Source organism: Uloborus diversus, chromosome 4 (genome assembly GCF_026930045.1).
Source record: "Uloborus diversus isolate 005 chromosome 4, Udiv.v.3.1, whole genome shotgun sequence".
In the NCBI taxonomy this organism is placed as follows: domain Eukaryota; kingdom Metazoa; phylum Arthropoda; class Arachnida; order Araneae; family Uloboridae; genus Uloborus; species Uloborus diversus.
The window spans coordinates 28,940,594-28,964,567 of record NC_072734.1 but is presented as its reverse complement, the minus strand read 5'-3'; the positions used below and the strand labels follow the sequence as shown (position 1 = coordinate 28,964,567).

Here is a 23,974-nt window from a genome sequence, read left to right as displayed (position 1 = left end):
AAATGGTGGGGGGAAGAATGCCAAAATATATCAAATTTAGCTCCTTGCTACATCCTGCATCAAAAGTGTAACAATCATGGTTCTTACGTTTGTAACATATTACTTGAGATAACTTTTTGTGACTCACGTGTTTCATATCCTGCTATTTATTTAATCCTGAATGCAGTATTTTGGAAATTCTTTTGTATTGATTGCTTTTATCTTGCTTCTGCTGCATAAAGTTAATCTGTTTAGCCCAGAAAAAAATTATACACTACCTCTATTCCTTTTCGTTTTCTGCACTGCTAATAATTTAAAAAAAAGGTTGTTGTAATGAGAGAATTCTATAATTTATTTTTTCTTTTAAACTTCAAATAGCTGTTTTTTTTACAAAGTTTGAATAATACTGTGCAACTGTATAATCTAGTACTCAATTTCAGAGACTGGAAAATGCAAATGAGGTGCCTTGAATTATCAAATGTTCAAAAATCCTTGAAAAGAATTGGCGCAGTTTAGCCTACTAGGGCTTTTGTGCCAAAACACCCAATCTAACCAACCAAACCCTGAAAATAACTAGACACTTCTTTGAAACTCAAATGTATAAATTATGAATTGTTCTAATAAGTAGTATGTTACTCTCATGTTACATATTTTCTAAATCTGTACTGAATTCTTTTTAAGTATTAACTTACGTCACAAAGCACATTTAAATCGTAAAACTTTTTTTTAAAAATTATTTGTTTTTTTTTTCCTGAAATTTTTGTCTATTCAATTAACCCTTGAAAGGCTTCAAAATACAGAATTTTATATCCATTTTACAAAATTTCCTCCGGGGGAGAAACCCCCAGACCCCCTAAAATTAGAGATATTCTATATCCCACTTAAAAGGGAGCCTTTCGTCACTCTCTTGATACCAGTCACCTCTCTGTTCAAAAAAGTTCAGTTCAAAAAAGGACAATATGAAAACACACATTAATGAAAACTATGCACGAAAAAAGTAAAGCATGCCCTTATGCATTGCAGAAAAACAGACCAAAATCGGGGGGGGGGGGGAGGCAATTTAAAATGTTGCTGAAAAAAAAATCCTGCCCCCCCAGGAACTCAGTCCTATATCCGCCTATGTTTACTTTGGAATTTTAATAGTATAACATGTTAGCTTTAAGTGTACTGCTGTAAAGATTTTTAAAGCTTTTAATTTTGTCACATATATTCTTACATTTAGTTCAAATGACCGATTATAGCTCAAACGATTGTTTTTGAAAATGCCCTATACAGATTTTGGTACCAATTCAACTTTGAGTACTTCAAATGTTTCAAAGCTTGTAGCTTGCTGAAAAAATGTAACTATCTCTATGAAATAAGTGTGATTTTATAGGATTTTGTCTTTTTTTTTTTTTTTTTCAAATATATATCCATGGAAAAACATTCCAATATTTTTCCATTTTGTGTGTAGATTTTCCAAAATCTCAGAAAACCGTCCTCATCTCAATTTTTTTTTTGGCTCATTTTTTTCTATCTACTCGGTTACGGTTACAAATTGCAGAGGATAATGGATAGTTCTATACTCCACTTGGGCTCTTCTAACACCCGTTTCGTTTTGGCAGATTAGGTCAAATTTAAACTTGATACATGTGTATACATATATATACACACACATTAACTGTAAGTTATGGATAATGTCATTAGAGTGAGCGACGGGTAATTGAATCAACCACTTTAATGAATCAATTACTCAAAAAAGAAGTGAAATCCAGTTTTAACATTCAAAAATTGCAGAATATTTGAATCGGCCGCTTAAATGAAACAAGTGTATGAGACTGACCATTTCTCTCTCTCTCTCCGACAAACATGATGCATTAGAGCAGTCTTTTTTCTTTGACTTTGTTTAGTAAAATAAGTTTTTTTTCTGTAAATAGTGAAACAAAGGAAAGGCAGAGTGTTGCACACTTTTTGTAAAGATTGTCTCGAGACATGGAGTGGATGGGACTTTTCATCATTAGTGTTAGCATTGAAACAATGAGGTACCAATGCCGAAGACTACGGGTAGATTGATGACATTGAAAAAAGAATGTTTAAATTAATTATTACCTAGTTTTAGCAACCAAAAAGAGATGCATTTTTCGAAGCACATAAGTTAAAATCCAAATTTTGTATTTGCTTTTTCATACTGTTTTGTAATTAAATTCTTAAAATAATCAGAGAATGGATATTTTGGGTGTGAGGTATACTTTTGATGATACCTCGTAAGTTCTCTGAAATTGTATGTAGAATTCAATGTTAAGTAAAATTGTGCATGCGTTTTTTTTATAATTGAATTAAAATTGTCTTAAACGTGATTCATTTTAGCGACGGTGGGTACAAAAATTCATTTGCTCTCACATCTGTGACTCATGCAAAATAGAATTATATTGATACTGGTGCTCTGTTTTTATACAGTGCTCCAAACATATTTGATGCTACACTTTTTCGAAATTCCTCTATATTTTTTCTTCAAAATTCTTATATTTTTCCTTTTAAACTCCTATATTTTTCATTTTAAACTCGTATATATTTTGCTATCAAACTCCTATATTTTTCCTTTTAAACTCGTATATATTTTTTCCCACTTGCTATGAGCCCTGAACAAACAATCGCAATAGGGAAGTATCAACCTATCAAATATTCCAATTTTAACTATTGCACATTGTTGACAGGCTTACAAAACACAAAAATTCACCATGGCCGGATTTTTAAAACCAACGATTGATTTTTTATGAATTTTTTAAAGAGCGATGCGCAAAAAAGAGGTGTGGCCTAAAACGTCAGCAACTGACGTCATTTCCCTGTTCCGATCAGAGCTCCATTTCCATGCCGTGTTGCGCCTACCAGGAGGTGAATAGCACTGTCGTTTTCAGTCTTTTTAAAGCCTTTAACCAGCATTTTTTCCATCATGGAGCTAGGATTCACGAAAGGTCAATCCAATAACCTTCCTCAAGTAAAGTCATTCATGGTGTTTGACTTTTTTCGAAAGGACGAGAGATTTAATGTCCTAGAAGTACGGGGAGTGAAACAACAAAGTTTCACCATTGTTATTCTTTAAAATTGTACGCACATATCCGTCTATGTTTGCAGTTCATATTATTCGCATTAGTTTCCCTTATCAAGATTGATCATTTCCATTTGTGTGTCGATGGTTTTTTTTATCTGAATATATAAATTACAATGTACGAGCGCTATTCCAGTTCTTACTTGGCGGCTTTTAATGAGGCGCGCATTTTGTAACAACCCTACTGCAAGTGATTCCAGTACTAAGTTTTAGAGCAGTTTCTGCATGAAAATTTTTCGCTTTGTTGGCAATAAAAGTTGATCTGCTTTTTTTTTTGTGGAAAATTGTTTTAAATCCATTAATACATGTTAATTATCCTTGAGTTTTTGTGCAACTTAGCAAAAAAAGGAAAAATATATTTTTTTGCTCTTTTGATAAAAATAATAAATTTGAAAATGGTGTTCATTTCATAAAATAAGTACCTTTTTGCATGTGAGAAAGGTCTTGTATATATAGAAACGCTTCTGGTGATAAACTGAAAATGTATTTTTAAATTATCAATTTGTAATAGTTAAAATTTGAAGATAGTTTGAATGTTAAAAAGAAAGTATTAATAGTTTTTGCACTGTTATTAAAATGGAAATAGTAATGCATCTATTACTTTCTATTTAAGTTGATTGTGCAGGGTTTAAATTCCTTTGTTTACTTGCATTTTTTAAAAAATATCTCATATGCTTATTAAACATTTATTTACGAACAGTTGGGAACATATATTTCAAACTGTATTTCTCACTTGACATAGTTTTTAATTAAAATGCAGTGCAAATTTTCATTTTCAAATTTTAATTAATAAACACACTTGAAAACACTTCTTTCGAAGATCCTGCTGGGAAGGAACATTAACAAATCGCTTGTGAGGAGTTTTTTTAGATGTAGATACGCATCCAGGAACGAAGCAATACTTGTAATTGATTCTACTAGCCATGACAAAGAAAATCAAATTAAAAACAATCGCAGAATGCATTAAACCCTACAGACAGCAAAGGATTTTCACTAGCCTTTTATGCGCGCTGCTGTTAGAAGGCTCTTGTTTTCCCGCGCCTTCCCCCAAAGATCGCCAAGCACTTCTTTGTCCTAGCCAACAACGCCGCCTCGCAGCGCGGCAGTGACGTCAGTCAAAGGACTTACAAGCAAATGACGTCACTCGCGCGTGAACTTGAAAAAATTATTTTAAAAAAAAGTATTAGTCGTATCGTAAAATTTTTTTTGCAGATGATGTCCATGTATGTTACTCTATCATATAAAAATAAAATTAGAAAATCGAATACTTCCCTATTATATTGTTTTAAAAAATGATAAAGGTAAAACAGTTCTCTGAATAAGCGAAGCTCCCTCCCGATGTAAACACCTTCTTCATCTAAAGTGACTAAACACCCTTTAAAAACGAAAAACAAGCAAGCAATGATTTTCTTTATAATGTAAACCAATTTTTTAGCTGTTTTGTTTAAAAGGTGCTACTACCTTATTTTTTCATTTTTTATGCATATATTTCTGTAGATGAGCGAGGCATATTTTATTACTAGAAATCAGCTTAAAATGTTACATTTGAATTTGCAATTTTAAACAATTTTGAAAATATTAATCAGATGCTAGTATGTCAATATAGGTGTATAAGAAAGTAGGCTCATTTAGTTGTTTTATTTCAGTACTTACTTTAAAAACGTGTCTCGTATTTCACCCCTCATTTGAAACATCTTGGACCTACTTTAGGCTCATGCCCTGGCCAACAGGTATCCCTCTCCCCCCTCGTGCATGCCCCTGTTTCAACCTGTTCAAGTTTTTGAAACGGCAGAGTACTCCAGACTAAAATAATGCTTATTTTTATTTTTTAATGTTTCAGTATTGAAACCTCATTCATTTAAAGCAGCTTGTCGAATTTGCACTTATCTTTCACTGAGATGCTTCTGAGTTGTGTGGGAGAAGGGGGGATATCTTATTAGGCATGAAAAACATCAGTTTAAGAAAAAGCTTGCATGTACAAGTTTCAGTTTCTTTTAATGATTTAGTAGGACATAACTTTTTTCTTCATTTTATACCAGATTATTTTTTGAGCGACATTAGAAGTTCATTCGATCTATGGCTCACACTTGTATGTTTCGGCAGTTTCATTTTAGTTTGTAGATGGGTAAAGGTAATGTAATATAAAAATGTTAAATACAACATTTAATATAAAATGTTCCAAAAGTTGAAAATAATCCATGGTTTGAACATACCAAAGTCCGGAGGACTCTACATTTCAGGCTCTGTACTGTACTTCCTGTGCTATTTTGTTCAGAAAGTTTCTATCTGTGTGTGTAAAAATGCCTATATTTTTCTGGAGAAATTCCTACATTTTTGGAAAAATTCCTATATTTTTTTCGAAAAATTCCTATAATTTCTTTTATTTTGTTTATTGAATCACTTCTATTCCTGTAAGCGCTAATAACACGTTTATTGAGACGACGCAATGCTCATTAAGACAAAGTATTGTTGATTATCAGGGTTTGCCGATATATAAGTCGATAAATATCATGATATATATCACTATATTCAGATTTATTTTAAAAATATGATTTTGATATTTTCGATATTTATTTTTTCAACTACGGTATTTTCAATATAAAAATTGTATTAATTGCAGTAAATTTTTATGATGTATAAATACATCATTAATATAACAAAGTATCATAATATTCTTTTTTTATTTTATATTCATAAAATTATTAGTAATGTAACAATTTTATACAGATTAAAAGTGCCTGGTTAAACATTAAATGTTGTTCAGAAAAAAAGTGATAACTGTGCACAGACTAATGCATATTTTTTAGGTCTGAATTATATAACTGTATAAGTAAAGAGAAAGAGAGTAAAACAGCTAATACTACAGCTAATAGAAATTGATAGTTAACTTGTGTATGGAGGAATTGATTGTTCTCATAGAACAAAAGATATACAGATAGTTTTTGATCGGTTTTAGTTGCAACACATTTAAGATTTTTTCGTATCTGAGAAATGTAATCAAGGGCACCCATATAGTGGGGCAAGAGGGTGCTCAAGCTCCCCCCCTTACAAATGAGAACTTCCTTGCTTTTAGTGCTTTTTTCTTTGCAAATATATATAAACTTCTTTTCCGGTCATTAATGAATAAGTTATTAAAAATGTCAAATTTTAATATCCCTAATCTGTACGGAAATAGGTTTTCCATGGATAAAATATTTTGCTAAATCATGGGGAAAATTTTTGAGCCCCCCCCCCCCCCCCCCCACTTAAAATTTTTCATATAGGTGCCCTTGGTTGCAATATGCTGTAGACTTGTGTATATTATGAGCAGTGTATTGTATCATCACTGTTTCTTGATTAACACTTTAATTCAATATACAAACTAATTTATAATAAAACTTATGCCGAGGTTTTTTCAACTATCCCGGCAAGAATACCAACCCCATACTTTCTCCTGAACTGTAGGTTTGCGACTACCAATGTTCATAGATTATTGGTGGATCACATAAATGGCCTATTTTTACTCCGTACTCCATACCTGCCAACTCTACTGGTTTTTCCGGGAGTTTCCTCAATTTTGATCATTTCTCTTGGTTATGTTTTAAATGTAAGGAACATTTGGTTGTACTAAGAAGGATAATAAAGAAATTCTTTATTTAATAACTAAGAATGAAAAATCTGTCGTTAACCTCTACTGGATTTTTTAATGATCTACTGGATTTTTTTCCCAGTAGATGTTGGCAGGTATGTTACTCAAACTTTTCTTTCTTTGCTATCAAAGATGAATTTTTGAAATGTTTGTTTTGAAATGAACAAAAAAAAACTGAAGTCCATAGTGAGCTTACAATTTCATATGGTTCGGATTTTCACGAGTATAAGATCTTTTTAAAAATCAATGAAATAATCACACATTTGGTTTTGACTTTTCAACCTTGTTTTATCACACTTTTAATTGATATTAAACCTTTTATGTTTAAAAAATATTTTCATTAAAGAAACTAGGAACTCCTGCATTCTAGAAATTTGGAATAAAAGTTTCAGAAACCTCGCAACTATCTGATTTTATAAATTTTTCTTTTTCCAGTTCAAAGTGCCTTTGATGATAATAGGTTATGACACCTATCATGACTCTTCAAAAAAAGGACGTTCTGCGGGTGCCTTTGTTGCTAGTTTAAATCAGAACTGTACTAAGTGGTATTCAAGAGTTTCCTTCCACTCTGCCGGAGGGTGGCATGAACTGTCTGATCATTTGAAAGTAAACTTTACTGGTATGTTATTGTCACTGGTGAAAAAAAAAAGAGATAGAAATATCTCCTTATATTATCAGCTTATTCTTTTTAATTAATAAGCATTTTGCGTAGCCAATCGCTACTCAAGAAATGAATCATTGCTGTGCGTTTTTTTAATGAAATTCTGTCCAGGACAATCTTACCTTTTTTTTCTCATTTTCCATTTAATTTCTTTTTCCCATAACTTTTATACCGTTCCATAAAGTATTCTTTTTTTAATGCTTATGTTATTACCGCTATCTACGTTAGACAGCGTGAATTAGTTCCCCAGAAATGCCAACCTCCCGGTTTGTTTCGTTAATGCTCACACTTGCAGAGTTTTCAAACAAATAAGATTTTCAGAATATAACAGCTTCTAGCTATTTAAACATACCCAGGAAAAAATGTCAGCGTAAAACCTTCAAAAAAAAACCTCGTAAAACTAGCAGTTATTTCGGACTGATTTCCCTACGTAAAACCTGATCAAAACCTGCAGGCTCCGTTCAGGTTTTTTAGTCCGAAATAACTGCTAATAACCTGCGCCTTCGAGATACCTGAAGGTTCTATTCAGGTTTTTTAGTCCGAAATAACTGCTAATAACCTGTGCCTTCGATTTTCCTGCAGGCTCTGTTCAGGTTTTTTTGTCCGAATTAACTGTAAATAGCCTGCACCTTTGATTTACCTGAAGGCTCTGTACAGGCTTTTTAATTCATTATAACTGGCGTTGAAAAGATTTCGATTTACGTTCAGACTCTGTACAGGTTCTATGTCTAGAAAAAGTCAAACACATGTAGTTGTTGTTGTCTTGTGCCAGCTGGGTTGGCAACTTTTGGGGTAGGTTGCTTCACTTTTCCAACTGTACTGTAATTTGGAGTAAAGCCTGATTTCCGCTGTACACACATGCCATAAGGACGCGTTTAACGGGTGAGCTATTTTTCACAGAGCATTCAAAGGCAGGGGCGGACTGGATCCCCCAAGAGGGTGTGAACCTTGATTCCCAAAGGGCGCAAAAATTAAAAAAGGTGCACAAGTTCGGAAAGCTGGAAATAGAAAAAAAACCAAAGGCGCACCAGTTTGAGGGCGCAGGATGAAAACCGAGCGAGCAAAAGGATAAAAAATAAGGAGCACAGGTGTGAAAAAGCAGGAAAAAAAAAGCTGTTTGAGGCATAAAAAAAATCTGTGAAGGCCACAGGTTTGAGAGCGCAAAAAAATCTGAAGTTCCAGTTTCGAGGGAGCACAGGCAGGTGGAAGCACTGGCCCGTGGTCTGATGGGCCAGTCCGCCCCTGCACAAGGACAGGAGAGAGAAAGTACATCTATGCCCAAGCCGGGATTCGAACCTAGGATCTCCCCATTCAAAGTCAGACTTCTCACACCGCTAGACAAAGGGGTCAGCGCTGGTATTCACGGCTTCTTTATTACAGAGCCCCTCGTTTGAAACACCCTATAGATAGATCACATGCAAAAATGCATCAAGATTTGTAAACACAAGGAGTGAAGAGTGGCTGAACCAATGGGTTGCGACAACATTCATGTATGATTAGTGCTCGGTAGTCTACAGAATGATTTGAAACAGTCTTGACGCATCCACCCACATTTATGCTCAGAATAAAGTATGCTAACTTGGAACTGGAACTCCTAATGCTTGTTCCTTTAAAGCTGGATGCAGCCTAGAAAACAGGTTGTAATAGCTTCTTTACTGAATAACTACAAAGCAACTTTTCTTTCATTGTTGAATGTCTGCTCTGCATTGTTCACCAGACAGGGTAAGAAATAGTATTTTTCTTAGAAAACACGTTTTTCTGTCTCTATGATACAATTGTTCAAGTTTGCAAAAATATATCTATTTTAAAAGAATAAGAAAATAAAAACAAAATTTTAAAAATATCCGCAAAATCTTGGAGTTGCTGCAAAAACTACGAAACAGAAAATGTCAAAATGTCCAAACTAAATAAATATATTTCAAAATTCAAAAAACTAGTTAACTGGCAAATTCTAATACGTAAGCAGGTTAAAATCATTGAATAAATTTATTGGTATAAATAGGATATGGTAAAAGAAAAATTAAAAATCGAAATGAAAATATAACCGCATTATTAATAATTTTAATTAATTTTCTTCACACCTCTGTGATTCTGAAAATATTTAATTATTTAAGCTTCGACAATTATAACTTGTTATACAGTCAAACCCTGTTAATACAGACTTGCTTAACGCGAATTAAATGCCATTCCTTGTCAGACAAAGCTACAAATTAGTGTTAAACCATTCCTTTAACATGAAGAGGATTTAAGACGAAATCCCGCATAAGACAAAAAAAATTTTAAGGTCTTGAAGAAAAAAAGAAAATCCCCATACTTTAACATGAAATTACTTTCGAAAGTCGGTAGATCAGCATTTGAATGCAAGCGACATGGCTGGCAGCGAGAAAATTCCTTTCCTTGTGTAGGAAAATCGGGGAAACCACGTTGTTCAAGAAAGTACTAAATTTAGCTGTAGACGATGCTTACAGTAAAAAAGCTGGGATGAACAGTGAAATCTTCGACAAATGGCTGACAAACCTAGAATTAAAATTTCATTGTGAAAAAAAAGTTTAATTCTGGACACTTGTTCTGCCAAAGTAGAGGTTTAAGGTCTAAAAGCGATCAAGTGTTTTTTTTACCCATCAACACAGCAGTGAAATTCCAGTCTTGATATCAAGGAAAAATCAGATGTTTGAAAATGCACTATCGCAGAGAACTGGTTCCAATAGCCATTGCCTCTGTTTCGAATTACTTGTTTCTTACTTAAAAATTATAAACATAAATGTTTGGGTGTACATTTTTGTACAAAGGTACTTGGTTCTTATATTTTCTGAGACACAAGAACAAAAAAAAAAATGTGTGCGTACGCAAAATCCGGTAAAAGTGGAAATCAGTTAACACAAAATTCGGTTAACACAATATTTTGGCATCCCTGTCGAGAACTTAAATGATTATTATTCGAATAATAGATCTGCATATGGAGAGCATGCTTGCATCTATATTATTTAGCTACGACCTCCAAGGCAGAATAAACCCAAAGCGGTCAGGGCTTTACTAACTTGAGGTCCCTGCCTAACAACTGTGACATGACTCACAGCAGTAAATAAGATTTATACAATTTAAGAAATAATAGCAATTAAATTAAGATGCATTGAGTACCAAATTTTGCTAAAAACTGAATATTTGGTCAAAATTCTAACTGAATATCTGGCTGAATACCAAATAACTGTGGTGAAAATTTTTAACCATATTATTTGTATCTTTATTTCAGGTCAATTTAAAGAAGTTCATGTATTTGTGTCTTAGGTGTAAAGTAAATTCATTTCAATTTAAAATCCTTAAATGTATCTAGCAGGGCTCAAAAATTATATTGCCCAACATACCTGGGGCTTATAAAAATTCTGATTGGACAATTAACCCTTATATGCCCGGCTTGGCATATAATTATTATAATTTTTTTTATTGATTATTGGTAATTTTACTGGCAACTTATTATGTACTATTTATTTAAACTTCTATTTCTGTTTAATATTGAAATAATTCTTGTTTCAGATATAATAAATCAGTTAAATTTTTTGTCTGATTAATGCTACATAACAAATTTAAATATTTTTGTTATTTTCAATAAAAAACGAACATGTAAAATTTTTATTTGGGCATCTATTTTTCAGACAAACATGACCGGCAGGGCATGTAAAATATTCAAGATATGAATTGGAATTCTTAATTATGATTAAATTGAAATATTAATTTGATTTCTTATTTCACCAGAAAAAAAAACAATTAAAAAAAACTTTAGACGTTTTTAATTTGTTTTCTAAGTATTTGGTAAGACAACTATCTTTTATTCTGAAAATCAGCTTAATATAGGAACAGGCCCGAAAAATTTTAGATGCACATATGAGTTACTTGAAGGTTAAAGAGATCACTGTTCTTAATGGTCTCGGTTATATGGCATTTTTTTATATTCTCTCGACAAGAGTGATATAACGAGGGGCTACTGTATTATTATTAATCATCGTTAACTTATTAAGTATAGTCAAATTTTGATAACTTGAATATTCCTTTATCTCGAAATTTTCATTGTTTCCCAAACTCTTGTGGAAATTTCCCCATAGCTCAAACTACCAATAACTCGTACATTTTAGCTGGTCTTTTGGGACTTCAAGTTATTATGAGTTGACTGAATATTATTTTTTTATCATAAGGATAATTTTTTAAAAAATAGCTGTTTATTGACTTTAAATATTTATGAACACTTAGCATTAGAAGTTTTTTTTTGTTACAATAATCAAATGTTTTGTTATAGTAAGGTTGATGTTGTATGTCTCATAAGATGTAAGAAAACTAAGTTGCATATTTCCATCAAGATTGCATTATTTGTAATGATCAGTTTTTACTGAAGTTAAGAAGGAAAGAAAAATTATCTCCTCATAAAATGTGAGAGAGGCAAAATATTCTATTTTTCTGTAATGATTTGATATGACACCTCATTACCCTTCAAGTGCTACCTACTTTATTTTAAATTAGTGGTACCCACACGGCTTTGCCCTTAGTAGAAAATTAAAAGGTCTTTTGGCTCGCCTGTATATTTACAAAAAATGTATGGTGAATCTCTCTCCAATTGGCTGGCCCATGTTCCTCGTTATGATAACAGAGCGACTTTCAGATGTATTATTACTAAAGATGTCATGTCATTTCAACTTAGGATGGATCAAGCAATCATAAAATGCTGATGTGGTCTATGATGACTTGAACTTCTTTTATTAAAGTTATTAGCAATAATTGAAGTTATTATTGAAGCATATATATTTAATGCAATTAATGTTATATATTAAATATAATTAAATGAAAACGTGCTGAAAAAATAATTTACACATAAAGTTTGCCCAATTTTCTCAGCATCAACTTAGCAGTTTTTAGTTTTCAAGTTTAAATCAGTTTTTGACATCAAAGTGGTTGAGAGTATTGCAAATAATATAATTTATACTTTCTGAAATAAAAGCAAATGAAACATAAAAAAACTACTTCACTTACCTTTTAATCAATTTGAAACATTGAAAACAATATTTTTATTATTGTTGCACACTTAAGAGAGGTGGGGAAACAAAGATTTCAAGACAACGTATGATTTTTCATGAAAATTTTCTATCACAATCCACAGGGTTGGCAAGTTTTTGACAGGTGATGGTTTTTATCCGGTTTTGTGTGTGTGACCGCGGGTTTTACTGTCGTGTCAAAAACCTCTTTTTGACATAATTGTCAAACTTTAATTCTTGTCCAAAACATATCTGAAATTATTGACACACAAAATTACCTTAGCAAGTGGTCCTTCATTCTATAAATTTTGATTTCAGACTCTGAAGAAAATTTCTGAACTGTTTTATATTTTTAGATGATGTGCTATATATATATAGTTTTTTACTTCAACTAGCTGCTTCTTTGAAAAAAAAAGAGACTTTTTTCCGCCTGACTTCAATTTTGCTTTTAAAGCTTGTTTTGTCTTATTTAGAGACGTACCGAGTACTCGGTACTCGGCCAAATTTTGATCAGGCACTCATCGAATACCAAGTAGTTGTAAAAAATTATTTAGACATGGAAGTCTATACTACTATTGCAATGATTTCAAAATTCGTCACGTATGTGTCGATGGTTCTTCTTAAAACATAATTGGAACTCGGTACTCGGCTGAATATTCGGTGAAACTGCTACACGGTACGTCTCTAGTCTTATTTGTGTCATTCAAAAAAAAAAAAAAGAAACTTAAGTTGATCAAAAAAAAATCTTAATTTGTCGAATGAGGTTCTGAATTTTATCAAATGATAAAATACGAGCATGAGCACAAACATGTATCTAAACATAATTATTAATTTTAAAAAAATCATAATAATAATTTTAATGTGCAGTTTTTGGTATAGTTTTGTTAGTGACCTGGACCTCCCATTGGGATGCCACAGCTTCAACAAGTGTTTTGAAACAATTAAGATTAAAATGGCAACAATTGAAGCCCTGTGTCTGTACATTCGTGCTTGGATTCGTAGGTTGGTGAGGTATTGATGCGTAGGTTTAGAGGAAAATTCTAAACCGGTTAAACGATATAGGATGTACACTGGTTTTTACGATACATGGCCCAGCCCTAGCGGCCACTCCCTTAAACCTTTAATCCCCTTTTATTCGGTTTTTTTTTAAATAATAAAATTTAATTCACTTTTTTTTTGTTTGAGACATATATAAATCGAGAGGGAAGACTCACTAAAAACCCAAAACTGAATACAACTTTTTCCTACCGTGGAATATTAGAAATAACTGATTGTGTGTATACGGAAGTGGGTTTTTCAGCTCTGTTGATAATTAGACAGGTATATTGATAAATTTGATAGGCAATCAACAATATTGTACACACAAGAAATAATCATAATAAAACAAAATTAATTAATAATTAATATACAATCAACAATTCATTAATTAAAAGTAAATAAATTTAACTAAATTTTACCTCGATTAATTCTTTTTCTCACGTATTTTAATAAAAAGTTATCAAAAAAGTCTTCGGCTTGAAAGTTTTAAGCAGGTCTTTTATTAAACTTGATGTTGAGCTAATTTTTGGATGATAATCAATACTAAAAGGAATTCAAACAATTCCTTTTGTCAATTTAATACGACAATAAGTTTCTATTTTGTCACGACAAAATGGGAGCTTTTATAATTTAGCTACAGAAAGATTATAAAAAAATTTTGAGATCATGATTAAAGATAAACGCAAAAAAAAAAAGATGCATCGAATACATTCTGGCAATGCATTTTGTACGAATCCCTTGTGAGATCCAGCCTGCTGAGTAAGATCAAAATCGCATAGTACTGTACGAATCGCTAAGAGATCTAGTACTAAAGAGAATTTTTAATGGTCAACTGTTTTTGAATATTAGTTTAGTGAAGTGCTACTGACTTCCGGAACTAAATAATAAACTAATATTCGCGGGGAAGATAAAAGATTAATACACATAATACTTATTTAACTAACAAGAGCAAAGAGCTGAAAATACAATTCCGTAAACAAACAATCAACATGGCGATGGCGTGGCTTTTGGCTGTTGCCACTTTTTCGTGAACAAGCATCGTAGAAACCTCCCGCCTTTTACATTGTGCGCACGCGCAATATCTGATTGCATGGTGAACAAAGTATCTATTTTTAAAAAGCATGAAAAACTTATAATATTATGTCTTTTGTGCTCAAATGATGAATGTTTTTCGTTTTTCAAAAATTCTGTGAGGATCCACAGAAGTTTGTCAGCAAAAAGTCATTAAAGTCTCTTTTAATATTGATTTTTTTTTGAGCTGGGTGTATCCGGGGCGGGGGGGGGGGGGGACCTTTCCGCCATTAAAATTTTCAGAAGGGATTCTTTCGACAATTTTTTCGCTTCCTTGGGGGATCTCGCTTCTTCGGAAGTTCAGTAGTTTTACAAGGGAGTGTTCTTGTGCTCTGGGGGGAGGACCCCCTTGCTTAAAAAAAGCATTTTTTACAAAAAATATTTTTTTTTACTTTACCGGCAGGATAGAAAACTGATTTTTTTTTTTCACTTGAATGTTCTGAGTACCGCTCGCTCTTCGTGGAGAGAAGCGGTGGGGGGGGGGGGGGAGCAATTTTTGAAACTACGGTTTTGAATAAATATATTTATTCAAAAGGGAAAAAAATCAGATGATAACAATTCAAAAATAGCTCATTTGAAATGGAAACCCAATCTAAAAGTAAAACTATATTAAAGAAAATTGTCTGAAAAACTGATGCGTAACACCTGCATTGCAAGCTCTCCCTTTCGAGTTTTATAGGCTGACGAGAACAGTGTAAGTTATACTGGGAGGAAAAAAAACAGCAAAAATCACCCTCACATTAGTTTTTGAAAGCCGGGGGGGGGGGGGGGGCTTAATGCCCTTAAATGACGGGCCTGCTGTTTTGTTTGTCAGTAGAAAACTATAAAGTCTTTCGAAAATGGTTGATTTCACTCCTCAAATACCTGTAATATTTTTTAGAACGTTGAATTGCAATCATCATAGATTTAAAAAACCATGGGTGCCCATATGAGGCGGAATAGGGGGCTCAAGCCCCCCCCCCCCCCCTTCTCCTTTAGAAATGAGAACTTTTTTGCTTTTAGTACTCTAAAAGTAAAATCATTTCTTCTCCAGCCGTTAATGAATAAGTTATTAAAAATGTCAAATTTTAATTGCTCTAATCAACTGAAAACGCAGTTCCCATGTGGAAAATATCTTGCAAAACCACAACGAAAATATGACCCCCCCCCCCTTCTTCAAATTTTGCATATGGGCGCCCATGTAAAAAGCTGTACATTACTAGAACTTTCCCTGCATAAAACCTGCTTTTAATTCTCCTTCGAAAAACCTGTACTGATGTCAGTAGGAAATTTTCTAAGTTCAAATTATTCTCCAGTGACTGCATCTACCTGTCAAATACCTGTGTTGTTTTATGCAAAGGTAAATTACCCTCCTAAAACCTGTTTATTACCTGCATTGTTCCTGCATTAAACCTGTATCCAAGTTTTCCCTTTGAAAAACCTGCATTAACCTTCCTAAAACCTGTAGTTCAATGCAGGTTTTATCCTGACATTTTTTCCTGGGTAGTTTCATTTTCGAATGAAAGATATTCTTGAAGCGACAGAGGGTTTTTTTCCACTCCAATTTCTTTTGGAGCATGCAATATTGTAATGCATCATCCTTTTGCATCCTTTACAGAAATTGAAATTTAAATATTGTTGATTTTCAACAATTATTGAATTGTAATTTAAGAAATAAAAAAACATTGCTAGCAATGAATTTTAATGAGATTAGAAATTCAGGTTTTATGTTTGAAAGATCAACTTATATATTGAGCCTCTAAAAAGCACATTTATTCATCTGAAGAGGAGATACTTGTTACATTTTAATGATAATGAAAAAATTTACAAGATTTTTTTACTAAGTTAAACTATTAAACCACTGAAATAGTATTTAATTTTTTAATTAAGAGCAGGGTTTGCCGTTTTGTGCATTGTGAAACATTGTTTGTAAATGACTTTGTAATTGTTAAGGAGTAGTTAACTGCATAAATTAATGTTCATGTTCTCTTTTCAGCTGCTCTTAAGAAATTCTATGAAATAAACAAAACAGTGCCAGAGTTGATCTTATTCTACAGAGATGGTGTTGGTGATGGTCAAATACGATATGTACGAGAATGGGAAGTCAAACAATTTGTTGGAGTCATCAATGAGACTATTGGACAACAAAGAGGGTATTCATATTTCTCATTTGCGCAGAATGAATTTTGTGGATTAATGCTGAAATATATGTACTCGATTAACATGCATTAACCCTGCATGCCATGAAATTCGAGGTTTTCCATGAGGCTCGTACGCTCAGAAACCCTGGAATTTTCAGGGAAAATGACATTGTTGAGGGGAAAGTCGAAATTTTCAAATTTTGCCCCCCAAAAAATTTTTTCCAGGGAATTTTGTACCATGAGATCTAATCTTCGTTTTTATCGATGGTTCCTCAAAAATGTTGTAAATGAGGCTGACAATAAAAGTGTTGATCCTAAAATAACTTCCGCAGTCCCCATTTTTGCCCCACAATGGTTCTTAAGAAAAAAAATTCCTCAGGTGATAGGGAATTATGCACAAACTCAACAGGGGAGGAGACAATTTACTGCTTCCGAAGCATGGGGATGGGACGATTGATCGGGGAAAATAGTTTTTTCTTTTAATAGGAAGCCTTTTCAGCCACGTGAAATGTAGTCACCATTTTTTGGTCATTCACAAGAATGAAGTGACTATGCTTAAATGCCTAAGTATCCAAAAACAAAGCAGAATTAGAAATTTCTTTTAACTGCAAACTAATTCAAATAACTCACAATGTGCTGTTTTTTTTTGTTTTTTTTTTTGAGCAATCGCATTGCTTATTGTTCTCACTTAACTGTTTTGGGCTGTCCTATGATTTTATTTTTCCCGCCTTCCTTTGCAGCACCTCCAGGTTGCATCTCTGTCCTACATGAATACACACACACAGACATACACACATGCTTGCACACACGCACTCCTGCATACACACACTTGAAAAACATAATTTGAATTCAAGATGTCAATTTTTTTATTTTTTTTTTAAATTTTTGCTTTTGTTTTAAACATGATTTTCTTGAAATGAAAAGTTTTTTTTCTTAACTTAAACTTATCCTTATTGCCTTGGACGCAAATGTGCTAATATTTCAACTGAATTGTACTTTCATGAAGACTAATTTAAAATCGTTTTCATGCTACAAATTTAAAAAAAAAATTTGATTTTTGGGATGCCTCAGTTTGCAGATATATATCCAATATTTTGAAAACATATTTTTTCAATTATGGTATTTTCAATATAAAAATTAGATTAATCATAGTAATATAACCTAAAGTTATGTAGTATATTTTTATGATGTATTAATGTAACAAAATAATATAATCAGTTTTTACTTGTATTTTATGTTCATAAAATTAATATTAATGAAATAATTTTAATTCATATTAAGTGCCTAATTGAATGTATTAATCTTAGGTCAAAAAAAAAATGTCTTATGAATGTGCACAGACTAATTGCATATTTTTTATTTATAAATCATATAACTGTAAAAGTAGAACAGGAGAAAAATTGCTAGGCATTTTTCTCCTGCTTAGCTATAGCACAAACAACTTTCTTGCTTGTTTTTTGAACACATAATTTTCTTCTGTAAATTGTTTTCAAAAGTTCTGATTGAATAACATCTTAATATTTACCCACTTCTTACATGTTTTCTTTTTTAGAACAAGGTATGCTTTTATTGTGGTTAATAAGAGAGTGAATGCAAAATTCTTTGCTCAAGCTGGAAATTCTTATTCCAACCCCCCTCCAGGAACAGTAATTGATAATACTGTTACACGACCCGATCGGTGAGTTTAAAAGTTTTAGGGAAAGTTCTGAGAATGATTTGCCATATGATGGAACTGGATATACAGTAGATCCTCGTTTTAAACGGATTTGATTATATGCGGTTTAACATTTGCCACCTTTATTTTATTTCACACAGATGAGGTACGGTTTTACGCGAATGCAGCAATGGAAACAGATAAAAAATTTCCCCTCTTTCAAACTCATAAAGATTGCAGATTACGCGTAATCAACTGCATTTTGGCGTTGTAATAATCGAGCTTGGACCGCTGGAGACATTTTATGCAATTGGTTCCACAGAGCTCTTTCCGGAAGTAGTTATTAAACTCACACAGTTCAGAACTCACTGGAAGAGCAACCAAAAACGTTCACATTGAAAATTTTGAGCTATTCCTAGACAATTGAAATAGTCTTTCTGATTTTTTAGTGAAGGAAGATTTTATCATGGAAATGACGCAAGTGATCATGGATGCGTAATGCTCTGCAAAAAAATTACGGAGAAAAATTCTTAATGACTGCCAAAAGACTCATAGCCTGCTCTTTATAAACAACATGAAATTAGTTTGTTTTTTTTATGCATGTTGTGCTTAAAAAAGTACACATTAAACTTATTATACAATTAGTAATCACCAGAATGAAGTATTTTTAGCTACGAAACTTAACCCCTATTTTAACACTACTATTAGGTCTCAATTTACGCGGTTTCGATTTCCACAGAACGTAGCCCCCCCCCCCCCCCCCCCCCCCGCGTAAAACAAGAGTCTACTGTATTGAAAAATTGTATGTCATGGTTTTATTTAACATATTCGAAGGGATACTTTTTTACATGAAAATGCTTTATTTGCTTATCACTCTCCAAAAGTGGTATAATATAATTTTAGAAAATTTCTGGGGGAATAATTAAACAGAATGCAAGCGTTTGCTTATAATTGAATGGTTTTTTTTTTATCAAGCTTTTCTTTCTCAATCTGCTATATTTGTATTGAAAAAATTTCTCAACTGTTTAAAGTCTTGGCCATTGATTGGAAAAAAATCAAATGATTAAGAAATGGGACTTTTTAATTAAGGCTGCAAATATTGAGTTTCAAAATAAAGTTACTCATATTTACGTAGTGTTTCACATTAAAATATTAAATAATTTTAAAAAATCTTGGTTGATTATGTACAACTTTTCAAAAACAACTTGTAAGATATTGATAACGTAACTGCAACCACACTTGTTACTAAGAAATTAAATTGTTCAAGTTCTGAAATCTGTTTTGAAATGATGTCTGAATTAATTCTTTCTTTATAAATAATTGAAAATATATGTAATGAAATATGTATGTAAGGTAATAATTAATAAATCAGTAATAAGAAATTAATTAACAATATAGGGTTTTTCTTGTTTAAATTATCTATCTCATAATTTAAAGAAGGAATGCCTCAAGTTAATTTTCACTCCCCCCCCCCCTTCAATCACAGAATTAGGGGTAATTTTCAGGGTCTGATTGTGCAACCTGATTTTGACTCTTTAATTGTTAGTGAAACTAAAAGTGGCAACGGTTTAACTGGCATCAAATTTGTTGCCAGTTAAAATTAAGGAGGTCAGGTTGATAGAGAAAGCAGTACTGCTGTGCTTAAGCGCAACAGTCGTATCTGCATTTTTTATCAAAATTGAGTTACAGTCACCAGTTGGTTCTTTGCCACATATTTCACCTTAGTACAAAGTTTTAAGCTCAATTGTCAATGGGAAATATTTAAAAAAATATTCTGAAGTTGCATCTGAATCAAACACATGGAGGTGCAAAACTTAAAGCAACAATTTATCATTTTGAACTCCACTGTAGGTAAGACTTATGCTCTTATCACAGCAGAATAAGAGTCCTTCTAAAACACTTTCTTCCTCTTCATCATTGATTAATGATTAATTAAAGGCATTTTTTAAAATTTTGTTTGATTCGGGAGGTAGTTCCGGTGGTTTATTTTCATTTCCCTCGCTGCCCCTCATCGTTCCTTTTTTCAATACTTTTATAAATAATTGCTATTAAAGACAGTTTGTCATCTTAATTAGTAATTACAAATGTTTCCAATTGAGCTTTAAATTGGGCTGATGTAAATCGATCAAACCTAAAGTATCATCCTTCAGAAATATTTTTAATATCCACTTGGTTAGAAAAGCTCTGAAGTTCAGCTACTGTACTTTTCAGAAATGTATTGTGCCACATTATTTTTTACTGATTTTTAAGACATAATTTTCTATTAACATTTGTGTCATTTTTCCTTTAATATTTTGTTTTAAACACATGTTTTGCCCTTAATATGTGTTCACTTTTTTACACATAGCTTTGACGTTTTTCTTTTAGGTATGACTTTTTCCTAGTATCACAAAGTGTTCGCCAAGGTACTGTTGGTCCAACTATGTACAACGTTATTGAAGATACTAGTAATTTGAAACCAGAGTATATTCAAAGATTGTCTTACAAAATGACCCATTTGTATTACAACTGTCAGGTAAGAACTAATAAGTGCACATTTCTATCTTCACCAGTATCCATTTATAGGAAATGCTCATTAATAGGAAGTATCTTTCCGTTCAAGCTAAGAAAAAAAAATCCGCAATTTTTTCAAATTAAGATCTTGCTGGTCCACTGGTCAATAAAGGTTGAGAAACTCTGTTCTAGGGGCTTGGTATTCAAAAGTTAGTAGTTAACTTATTTTTCTGGAAATATGCCAGGACCTAACATGTGCTTCACGAATTGAATATTTTAAACAGTGATGAGCTTTCAACAGTATTAAACAATGATACTTAACAAATTCCAAAAGTGTACTTTTCACCCAATCGGCTTGTCTTTCTGAAGTTACCTGCAAATTGTACATCTTTCATAACCAGTCTTTGAAGGTGAAACTAGGAATGGTCAAGTGCTTTTATATTTATGTAATTGTTGGCAGTTTTTCCTCTTTTTTGCTAAGATTCAATGACAGGCTCAGCAAATGAGGTCCATGCAACTTTGATAGAGCAATGTGTGTTACAGTTACACCGTGAGGTAAATTGAGAGGTGTGTGCTGCCTGTTATAGGCTAAAACCTATAGCTTGCTTTTCCCGCATTTGTTGGCTGGCCTTAAGTTTCATGCTATGGTCTCGGCATGTGTAGAAGTTGGATTTTCTGAACTAACCAGTTTAGTTCACATGCAGTTTATGGGTTTTTTGCATTCAGTTTTTTCTTGGGACTACAAAAAGTTTTCCCTGTGCCTATTTTCTGCTTATTTGTTTTCTTTTGCCAAAACTTCAACTCTGCAAAGAAGTGTTTGCTTCTCATTTCTCCCAAAAATTCATTAAACGAGCATTTTCAAGCGATCTCATAAATACCAGTCTTTTCTGTTTTTTTTTTTTTTTTTGCTGACACATGTACTATTTCTCTTTCTGCTGCCTTCCCTTGTATTAAATTTTTAAATAATACTGTGTTTTAAAGTGCTTTGTTTTGATTACTGTTTTGGAGTGAGAACCTTGTACAATTTTCCCGTAGCAGTTGGGACTTTTTTTATTTCTTTGTTATTTTTTCAGAATTTTTACCTAATGCGTGGGCTCCTGGCTATGTTGACACTCCTCAAGGGGCAACAGAATTGAATTTTGTTCTGTGTATAAAAACTTATAATTTAATTCTGAAACTGTAATGTTTATCCTTTTCTTTTTTAGCCCCACACCTTTTTTTGATTGAGAGCATTTTCCAAACTCAAAAGTTCTGAACATTTCTCTTTTTTTTTACAGGGCACCATCAAAGTACCAGCTCCATGCCAGTATGCTCATAAGCTGGCTTTCCTTGCTGGTCAGTCTCTTCATCAAGCACCCAGAGAAGAACTCTCAGACACCTTGTACTATTTGTAAAAGGTTCTGGTGCATTGCAGTGCTGGAAGTTCATTTACCATTGTGTTAAGTTTTTTGTTTTTCATTTGAAACAAAGGAACATTTTCCAAAACATCATCAAGCTTTGATGTTATTTCCTAATTTTTTTCAAAATTTTGTGAAAGTGTCTTTTTATATATTGCATTTACATAAACAGTCATTTGGACGTTACATTAATGTAACCAGTCATTTGTAGAAAGAAGAGTTATTCTATCAACATGGTAACTTTTCCGAGCCATTGTTAATAAAATATTTTTAAAAATTTGTTCTTATTTTTTCTCAGACATAACGATTGACAGAAATTGTGACCAAGTTTTTGTATCAGTGGGTTTAATCCGATTGCTTAAGTGAAAAGCTAATTTTCACCCGAATATCTGCATTGTCAAGTAAGCTTGCAGTGCAGTCTGGTATAGTCTAATCCAGAGCTTCTCAAGCTGTGGTCTGCGAAACCCCCCAACTTTTGAAAAATGGTTAGTGATATTAAAGGGATTTTGCATATGAAAACGAATAAAACTGGAAAGTTAACAATCTCAAAACGAAATCTGAATTTTGAAATCTCATTGCATCCACTTCTGTAGCAGCCACTTTTTTTGCAATGCGATTTTACTGCTTGGACATCACTCATTTTGAATTTACCATTATTTTCAACACTTCTTATAATTTATATTCTGTAGTAGTGAACTTTCACATTCTTGATTTTGCCACACCTACTCAAAAAACAATTCAATTGCATCAGAGTTCATTTACATCACTTGTATAAAATTATCTTAATTTGTTGAAGGTTTAAAAAAAATAAAGATATGAGTCAGGTGATAGCGGGGAATTCTAATAGAGATCTAATTCAGATATAGGGGAATTCTAATACCATAAAACAATAGTGCCCAACATACGGGCAGCAAAACTGATCCATGCGATCCACTGCCATGTTTAATGTTGAGAATCAAACACTGTTCCGTAATTTCTGAACCTTTTTTTATGCATTTGAAAATTTGCAAATAAGTAAACAAGTGGATTTGAATCGGAAGATTTATTCACTACTGAATGTGTTTTTTAAATAAATATTTGGTTTAGAAACATGAATTTAGTAAAGAATGTTTCTTCACTTTGAAGAGCCAAAGTACTGTCAAGTTATTCAGATGATTAAATGCACTGTTGACACTAAAAGCCTTTGAAGGTTGAAGCAAATTTATTGAAATTTAGTAATAACTCATTCAACCTTTGTCCCATTCATTATCATTCTGCCCGTTTATTTAAAAAATATATATATAGACATTTAAGTACAGTGATCTCTCGATTATACGCGACCTCTGTTTTACGCGTTTTTCTCACGGGGCCCGGCCAGCGATATAGGAAAATGTTAACTCTTCAGTAAGTTACCGCCCTGTAGCCAGGGCTAAGGCAGAAATACGTGAAATACATCGCCAGCTCAGTCATTTCTAGCCGAGGACTGCAGTTTCGTGCTTATTAGCACTCATCAGCCCCGAATAGGAAGTGACTGAGCTGGAGATGGAAACCCTCTTAACGAAACCCAGAGTGCCAAACAAACTGGGAGCAAATGCAGAATTAGCAGTGACCGAAGCAATGGTTCGGTTTGAGTTGAATCAAACCATTGCTTCGGTCACTCGTCTGGTCACTGCTAATTCTGCATTAGCTACCAGTTTGTTTGGTACTTTTGGTTTCGTTAAGAGGGTTTCCATCTTCAGCTCAGTCACTTTCCTATGCCGGGGCTGATGAGTGCTAATAAGCACGAAACTGCAGTCCTCGGCTGGAAATGACTGAGCTGGCGATGTATTTCAATGTTAACTCTTGTTCATT

At 32.9% G+C, this 23,974-nt stretch overlaps 1 protein-coding gene across 1 annotated transcript in view; it reads left to right on the top strand.

Moving 5' to 3' along the window:
• The window catches only part of LOC129220325 (piwi-like protein 1), a 111,241-nt gene extending 88,820 nt beyond the window's left edge, over window positions 1-22,421 (top strand). The window contains exons 15-19 of the mRNA XM_054854725.1: window positions 7,128-7,311; window positions 16,456-16,612; window positions 18,153-18,278; window positions 20,622-20,769; window positions 22,025-22,421. Coding sequence (XP_054710700.1) covers window positions 7,128-7,311; window positions 16,456-16,612; window positions 18,153-18,278; window positions 20,622-20,769; window positions 22,025-22,141 — 732 coding nt within the window. The 3' untranslated portion in view covers window positions 22,142-22,421. The remainder of the gene's footprint in view (window positions 1-7,127; window positions 7,312-16,455; window positions 16,613-18,152; window positions 18,279-20,621; window positions 20,770-22,024) is intronic.
• Window positions 22,422-23,974: the final 1,553 nt, after the last annotated feature.